At 43.4% G+C, this 9,293-nt stretch overlaps 1 protein-coding gene across 6 annotated transcripts in view; it reads right to left on the bottom strand.

Moving 5' to 3' along the window:
- Positions 1-265: 265 nt before the first annotated feature.
- mybpha (myosin binding protein Ha) overlaps positions 266-9,293 on the bottom strand; it is a 36,640-nt gene continuing 27,612 nt past the window's right edge. For all 6 annotated transcript variants that reach the window (XM_080764158.1, XM_080764161.1, XM_080764159.1 and 3 more), the window contains 4 exons: positions 4,006-4,192; positions 3,808-3,860; positions 878-914; positions 266-555 (listed from right to left, as the gene is read on the bottom strand). In XM_080764158.1, coding sequence (XP_080620284.1) covers positions 3,826-3,860; positions 4,006-4,192 — 222 coding nt within the window. In that variant the 3' untranslated portion in view covers positions 266-555; positions 878-914; positions 3,808-3,825. The remainder of the gene's footprint in view (positions 556-877; positions 915-3,807; positions 3,861-4,005; positions 4,193-9,293) is intronic.

Raw genomic sequence — 9,293 nt, 5'->3', positions numbered from 1 at the left:
TCATATCATGTCATGCTGCTAGTGATGAAATAGACAAATATTGATCAAATAATTTACTGGACTTGGTTTCCATTCAGTCACTTCCAGACTCTAGAAAGAACACACACACACTGTACACATCCGCACACACGCACATGCACACGCACACGCACACACGCACACGCACACGCACACACACACACACACACACACACACACACACAGAAATATGTTTGCAAGATTAGTCGCAGACACGATACTGACAAGGAATAAGGACATTTCTGTCTGAGAGTCCAAAAATAAACTTTTAATACATATACTGTATTCTTAAAGTCATTATTATATCATGTTCATGGGTTCAACATTTTATTAAGTAGTACATAACATTATTATTCATGAAATAGACAAATTATTATTTGGGGCATAAAATAATAGACACATAAGGCAGGAAAACAAGTCAAAAGAACCCTATACAAACATGTCACTATAGCTTTGAAAACAAGGTGTTTGGTGTTTCCGTTCACTATGTACACAACAGCTACAGAGAGACATCTGCTGTTCATCTCCCCGGTCACTCTGGAGAAGAAAGCAGGCAGAGAAACACCCGTAAACCCATTGAGAGAACAAATTCTACAAATGTCTTCTAAATCCTAACAGTGGTGCTCAGTATTATTTTCATTGTCAAGGACCCCCAGAATGATATATATATATCTCTAAAATATGTTGTTCCAGAGACCCCCCAGAAGCAAAGATTTGTGTTATTGTTGTGATTTGTGCTCGTATAGCTAGATGCTATAAGGGTGACACAGATGTGTCCGCAGGTCTAAATGGGTTAAGGGACAGATATGCATAATATATTGCCCTGACACAGACCCACGGAAAATAACGCCGGACTTACCTTCAAACATACGACCTAGACTCCTGCCGCCCCAGCACTGTAAGACAGAGAACAGGTGGTTAAATTGGGCACGTTTGTGCCGGATTCACACTAGCAGCGGTATTTCGCTGGCATATTATGAGTGAGTGAAAGTGTTGATGCATTGTACAGTATATGGCAGGGGTCCCCAAGTGTTGTAGATGTTTGCCTGGGACTCAAACTAGTGAAAATAGCTATATAGCTCACAATGTGTCACTTCGCTAGCTTGTAGATCGGCTATTTTCACTACTTTCTTAAACATGTTTTCTAATTTATGGAATTTAAGATTTTTCATTTTATTTCTTGATGAAATTACTGAAGAAATATCATGACATTTTTTAATAATTAAAAACAAAACATAGGAAACAAAAACGGTGCATTATTCCGACAGGCGTGTTGCCCTGTGCCTAACCCTAACCCTGTGCCTAACCACACATGAAGCCACGCTGTACTAATGCGCCGTCGGAATTACGAGCGTATCCCAGGTTGGGGTTTGATTAGATCTTTTGATTTGATTAGATGTTTTTGATTTGATTTGATTTTGATTTAGCACGTAAAAAATACAATAAAACATATAACATAATATAAAAAGGGAAAGTGCCAGGAGGAGGCAAGAAGCCTGAGGGCCTTATACGAGGCCTCTACCTATATAAGGCACAATAAAGACATTGAGGACATCATCGATCTCCAGTCAGTGGCAGCATTATTTCAGGGGTCAGGGGCTGAAAAGTTTGGGAAGCCATGGTCTATGGGTTATCGCTGCTTTCCACACCTTCCCAAGCAGGGGTCACCAACATGTCCGTACACGGACAAAGACTTGGTCTTGTCTGTGGCAAATGTTTGATTTTCTGTTATACACACCATTATAATGTTCTTATTTTGGTTTCTCCAGGTATTCTTCACAATATTATGTATGGCAATTATTCATTATGACACTATGGCATTTTAGGAGTCCAACTAGTAGTGGTTCTCAAATGTTTTATTCGCAAAGACCCCCTTAACTCAGAGTTACAGACCGGTCATTCGGGGCTATCTATTTGTGTTTCTGGTAATATTATTGTCCACTAATTTTGTATGTCCGTGGCAAAAACAATTATGTTGACAAAAATGTCCACCAAAAGCCAACATGGCGATGACCCCTGGAGCCAAGGGAAGCGTCAAAGTTTAAAAGAGTTCAACAGAAGTGCACTGTGCTCTGAAGAAGAAATAATGTTGGCGTAGACTAGGCATATACTGTAAAGTGAAACCAAAGAAAGTACTACTATGGAAGTCGCAAATATTGATATGAACTCTCAGTTCTACTGCAGGTGTGAAATGATTTAAGACTGTGCATCTACAGCGCCTCAATCCTTACCTAAAATGTATACATCCTTTACAAACGAGCTGCCATAGACGAGCAAGTAGTACTTGGGAGTACTTCACCTGCCTGCCTGTGAACTCTCCTGCTTGGCACAGCCGAATAGTGCCTCCTAGTGGCAGCGGAGCTCTCGCTGCACCACTACAGCTCGCTTATTTACGACTGAGGTGTCGTGTCACTCATAACCTTGGACATGTTTTTTTATTGCGTTTTGCCATAAAGCAGAGGGACAGTAACGACTGGTGTGAATTCTCCGTTGAGGTGGTGACAGTCACTTGAGTCAGCAGGCAGGAGACATCGGTTACATCAGTGAGTGAGTGAGTGATGTCTGTTGACTCATGGTAATGTGAAGACACCGTTAGGCTGTGATGCAGGTCTGATGGGGTTATTTTAAGACACTATGGATCCCCCAGCATCGCCCTCATTTCGGCCATTTGAAAATAGATGATCTACAAGCTCACAATGTGAAAAACGCAAAATTGGAAATTGGAAAATTGTGAAGGAAAACTACGTTAGGGACATAAAGAAGAGAGGAAAGAGGGAGAGGTGCATGGCAAGTTACTGGAGGACGAATTTGAATCATACGCTAACGGAGACGAGAGCTGAGCATTGAATGTTTACATACTGCGAGGCATTATGAGTTGATGTGTTAGCAGTGTTTACACGGGATCTGAATGTACACTGGTAGTGTAAGGTGATAGCCTACACAGTGTTTCACAGTCTGAATGTACACTGGTAGTGTAAGGCGATAGCCTACAGCAGGGGTGCCCACGCTTTTCTGACTTGAGAGCTACTTTCAATAGGGGGAGGAGGGGGAAGTTAGTGGGCATGTGGATGCACAGGGACGGGACAGTTTTGTCTGTTAACACCATCGGGGCCCATGATGTAAATCACCGTAAAGTTCAAGTGCACGGTCATGTGCCCGAGACGGAGATTGATAATCTCCGTCAAATTAGTGCTATGAAACTGATCCACCGTCAGCAAGCCTAGAGGCGCTTGCTGACGATGGGCACATTTTATTAATGGACTAAATAGGCCCGGGCCCTCAAAGTGTTAACTGCACGAATCCTAGCGTTCCTTATTCTGGGCATGTCATGATCGGAAAAAATATGCGAACATCCTGTGAAAACAGTCGATCTACGAGCTTAAATTGTTAACTGGCGCTAATGACTTGAGTCCAGTTCTGCCAGCAGGAGGTGCTCTTTAGTGGGTGTTCGGTCCTGAGTCTGACAGAGACCAAATACAACACTTGTTGAGAGAGGAGAAATGGGGTTGCCATGGGAGCGATCCAACGACAGGATTACTGCAGTCTGACATTCTACACTGTTCTTTTAGAGGGGCGCTAGCCCTTCCAAACCACTGGCTTTCAGAATTATGTCATATTGGCAGCCAAGTCTATGGAATTTTTAAATGTTTGTTTAGAGCACTTTAAAAACAAAACATAGAGTAGCAGTCATTCAAGTCTTTAAACAAACATTACAGAGATGTAACATTACCAGGCGCCCCTCACTTCACACAGGGTGTGAATTTTTATAATAATTAATTGTATCGTTACCTTTGGGTGGGCGTTCAATTATTGTTCCTTCTCCTCTCCTGGAAGAGTGACCTCTGTGGGAACAAAGCAGAGCATAATTTACTTTTAATCGCCTACATTTCAAAGTCATTGACATTTACAGACAAAAAGACGTCATTTCTGTGCACTGGATACATGTCGAATTCATCTCTGCATCTATCCCTGGTGGTGATGACTTACGTTTGATGTCTAACCTACAGGAGACCGTGGCCTCTCCCTGGGCGTTCTTGGCTCTGCAGGTGTACACGCCACTGTCAAAGTTGCTGGGCTTGCGGATCTCCAGGGAGCACACGCCCTGTTTGGAGATCTGCCGGTACTTGGCGTCGTCGCCGATGATCATCTTGTTTCTCAACCACTCCACCTTGGGCTGAGCGGAGAGAGCATGCAGGGCCAGGGGGAAGGAAGGAAGGGGTTAACGACTGATGTCACCGCCGGATGTGCAACACGGTAGATTTAGTTTTGCCTCGTGCCCTCGTCAATAGAGAAGCAATTCAGTCAAATCAACGCCGTCAGTATCGGAGATGGAGTGATGTCATTCTGCCATGACTCACAGGGCCAGCAAAAGCGGAGTCCGTGCTTTAATTTCCTATAGGTGTGCAGAACACAATATGCGATATGTAATGACAATATCAAACCACAATGCTGCCAACCTTGTGCGCGTGTGTGTTTCCGGGAGTTAGAATTGCGTCGAGTGGGAGTAACTGAAGCCTTGTTTTCCCCGTGCCCAGTAATGTGTTGCTCTGGGTTTACCCTCAGCGTGAACATTTAGCGGAGGTTCTCCGGACCATAACAGGCTAAAGTTTAGCTGGTGCTGGGATTTTAACGCCTCCACGTGTGGATTTCAAAGCAGCAACATTGACTTGAACAACAGGAATCATACATACCGTAGTTTAATCCTTCTTTCCTAGGAAGGTGAGGTAAGAAAGTAAGAAACGCTAGCTTCTGGTCTGTCTGGGTGTCACGGGCACTCACGCGACACAGATGCAGGAAATCGGTCAAAGTTGCGCGGTGTCTGTTTTCATCTTTGACCAAACCATGCTGGCAAGATCACTCATGGGTCACAGATCTAACAGCACTGCTGACAGAGGGGTGAAAAAGGCTAAAGATAGCGTGTGACGAAGATGAATGAAGCCTCCTCCCAAGAGATGTTACAATTACTTTGTTTCACACACACGCACTCTGTGTGTGTGGGTATCTATCTACAGTCACACTGATAGCAGTGGTTAGTCGATCGGGTGGCAAAAATAGTGCCGTGCTGTGAGGACAGAGGAAAAGCAGCCATATCTATCTTTAATGTCTAATGTGTTTCTACCTTCCGTCCTGTCTCATTTTGGCCTTTCTATCACATGAGAAAATACTACTACTACTACTACTAATTCAATTAAATAATTAAAAAATTGTAGTATATATTAAACTTCATACAGTATGAAGATAACATTTAACTTTGATTATACAAGCAAACAAGTAAAACTACACTACACAAGCTGAACCTATATTATTCAAATTGCTGATACAGATTCACCAATGTCACTAAAAAGAAAGTAAAATACCGTAATGGCCGGTATATCAGCTAAAACCAATATACTGTATCTGTCGGACTCTCTGCTGTAGCTCTGGAGTCAATACAGATGAGACCAGAGAACATGGAAGAAACACTCACTTATGCTGCACACGCACACGAACGAACGCAAACACAAAGTAACAAGCATTGTGTCTACGGTCCAGCTAGGGTTACTGGGTAGGCTTTCAAACAGCTGCTCCAGTTAGGTTTGCTTTGCTGGCAGAACCCAAGCCTGGCAGAGATATATACACACAGTGGACTCATTTAGACAGGGACAGTCCAGCTATGATCCAACCTGGATTAGGGCATCACCACCGCAGTCATCGCGGAAATGCAAGCGAGCGCTCGGACCACCACTGCTGAACCCACAGCTTACCTCTGAATTTAGTAACCCACGCACCACATCAGATCACGTGCACACATTAAAAGGCAAAACCACGCATAGACACAGACAACAATATATTCTACACACACACATGCACACATGCGTGCGTGCGCGCGTGCCCTCTTGAAGGCCCTCTTCAGCTGTCCTTGAAACACAATTCCCCTGCCAGCCTAACACCCTGTGCTTCCTCCTTCCTCCTCTATCCCTCATCTCTACCCTGATCATCTTCTCCTTCAGTGCTTCCTTCAGTTCTCCATGCGGCGCTCAGTGCTATAGGGCAGGGGTTCTCAGCGTTTTTGGCTGGGGACCCCCGGAAATGCATTGGTCATGTCTCGTGACCCCCGCCCCGCCCCCCTCCCCACCACCAATACAAACTAACTGCAAAAATAACTTAATAATAGAGAAAATATATCATAAATTAGTACTGAAACCAGATATGATCATTAAGGAAAGTGTATGTATGCACCACGTACTATGTAAACTTAATTTCCATTTCCCAGCCATTCAGTTTCTTTTTTTTCTTCTTTTTTTTAAATAATTTGGGGACCCCCCAAACTAATTTGGTGACCCACGGGTTGAGAACCCCTGCTATAGGGGCAGCCCTGTGCCAATCACCATGCAGCACCCTGCCCACCGCGCCCGCTCAGTCTGCCCAGCGCCCCATGCCGTCTCCATCGCTCCCTCCCTGGGGTGAGCCAGCCAAGGACAAATCATCACCTGCCACCCAGAGCCATCTGCGTCAGTAAAGGGACAGACAACTGTAAAGATTAAGTTTAACCAGAGAGGCGACCGCCAAGTCCAGATCTGACACATACTGAGACGGCCCACAGAGACATACCAGAGATAGCCAAGATCTCTGTTGGACATGAGGGCTTATAGAGATGCAACCTTAAGACCTCCTTGGGCATGCTATACAGCACACGCACATGGTTCAATATGGGTCATATAGAAGGACGACAAGCTTCTTCAACAACTTGAAAACCAGAAGTTCATTTTCTGAGGCAAACATTCAATTCACCAACAATAGCAAATCTACAGACTCATGACGAGTCACAACTAGTGGTGGATAAAGTAATCGAATATCTTGACATAGAAGTACTCTGTTACAAGTAAAAGTAACTTTAAGTAAGTACAAAAGTATTGACATCAAAACCATGACAAAAAGACTAGAGATTCTTCAACACAGTGACACCGGATGTCCATATTGTGAGGCAAATGTTCACCAAAAATAACAAATCTACAAAATCTTGGAGATTGGCTATTTTTGGCAAACAGATTTGGTGTAGATGGGGGGGCTAGTATAGAGCCATGTGGGACTCCAGTCAATGAAGTATATAGTAATGTTTTAATTGCGGTAATTGAAGGCAGGCAACTTTCTCAAGTTGTTCCTTCTCACGGTGTAAACACAACTTGTGCTCTCCCTCAGCACAAGTTGCAAATGTATACACGTTAAACTTAAACTTAAATAAAAGTCAACTCTTATCATGACAAGATGTGCTTACACCGGAGCACAACGTGTGCTCTCCATCAGCCCAAGTTGCTGATATTTAAACACGTTTATGACAAGTTGTGCTTACACCACACAAGTTGCTAATATTTATTATACACGTAACACGATACATTTGACCTTAATATGAAACTATGTCAACATAACAAGATGTGCTTACAGTGATCTCCCTCTCAGCAATCCATCTCCCTGCTCTAGGAAGTACGTCTATCCAGGTTACAAGTTATAACCTAATAAGACGTCCTTGGTGATAGCTGATAGCGGCAATAAGCCCTTCGACCCACTTACTTAATTAATTTCATATGATATTACTTAAAGGTGGGACAAGTGATATTATTTTGTTTAGATGTAATTCATAATCATGTGTAGTGTTTGTTCATTAATAGGGGTATTCCCCCATCTCTCCAGCTCAGAACACACTGTATAGGATGCAGGATCAAGAAGTGAAATTGGAAGTGATGAAACACGAGACAAAATCGGACCACTATAAAACTGAAGCTGATTAAAACAGTTTAAGGGCCCATGACGTAAATCACCGTCAAGTTCAAGTGCACGGTCATGTGCCCGAGACGGAGATTGATTAATCTCCGTCAAATTAGTGATATGAAAACGGATCGCATTGCTCCACAGCCTAGATGCGCAGTGACACATCATCGAAAATGTTCCTCCCCTGTTGAGCTGACGACAACGAACATCTTAAAACATTAATAACTTGCGATCTAAATCATGGACCCACACTGCCTGACAAAGCCAAAGTGCAGTAATTACATTTTTGGACACGATGATGGCGACTTATTTGTGTCCAAAAAAAAGTCAATTTAGCACAATTAGTATGCACATACTGTACAGTTATACAAGTGAGTGGCAAATCGAGTGGCAAAGTGAGTTTAACATCATTTAATGCAATTAGATAGGCCTTTTCTGTTTGGATGTATAGGCTGTCCATGCCAGAAAGTTGTTTTTTTGCCACATAACTTCCGGGTATGATGATGATGTCACGTAGATACCCTCTATTAGTGTAATACAGCGGTTCCCAAACCTTTTTGGCTGTGCACCCCCTGTTACCTTTTTTTTTTAAAGAATTATATATATAATCATATCATTTGGGGCGGCGGTGGCTCAGGGGTAGAGTGGGCGGATGGTAACCGCATGGTTGCCAGTTCGAACCCGGGCTCCACATGAATGTGTGTGTGAATGGGTGAATGTAATGGACAATCTATATAAAACGCCTTGGATAAAGGCGCTATATTAATTCACCATTTACCATTTTTCAGTTACATTTCTATTCATATAAGTTACTGCAGCACTGAGGCTCTGTAGGGCAGACCAGATGTACGGCAGCATGGTAATGTGAGCATCTTCCCTGTGCCAGGATGCACCCTGACTTCCTTGACTTGACATTATCACGATGATATCTCCGCCAGCTTACATTAGCTGCCACGTGTATCTGATCTCTAGATAGGAACCACGCTACTGTATAGTGTACAGGTCACCATTTAAATGCCAGTCAGTTACGTGCCAGAATACCAGCTGTCAGCGACTATCGGTGAGGGCACGCTACATGGGAAAGCCATTGTGATTCAGGACATTAGATGGGGAGCAGAGACTTTGGTTGTGGCAGGGAGTGGATTTGCAATGGCATAGAGCGAATGATCAACGCAAGGAGGTTTGTGAACATAATCACACTTTAGTGAGTCCATGTCAATGAGTGTGGGTGTAAAAACAAATGTCATTTGTTGATTTGTGTCCACTTTTACACTCTCAGAGCCCTAACTAGCGCTGGGTATTGCCAACAACCTCACGATCGAGACATACGACGATACAGAGGCCACGATACAATATGTATCGCGATACGTGTTGATTTTTAATAATGACGCCATGATGCCGTTAGAATACGATACGATTATTGCCGTATCTATTATTGAACCCAACCCTATCATACACTCATCACAAAACAACACGACGCGCAGCCTAGCTTCTCATTGTCACACACAAGTACATTTGCTGAGGTGAGG

This window comes from Protomyctophum bolini (assembly GCF_963924005.1).
Source record: "Protomyctophum bolini genome assembly, chromosome: 5".
Classification (NCBI taxonomy): domain Eukaryota; kingdom Metazoa; phylum Chordata; class Actinopteri; order Myctophiformes; family Myctophidae; genus Protomyctophum; species Protomyctophum bolini.
This window is presented reverse-complemented; position numbering and strand designations above follow the sequence as displayed.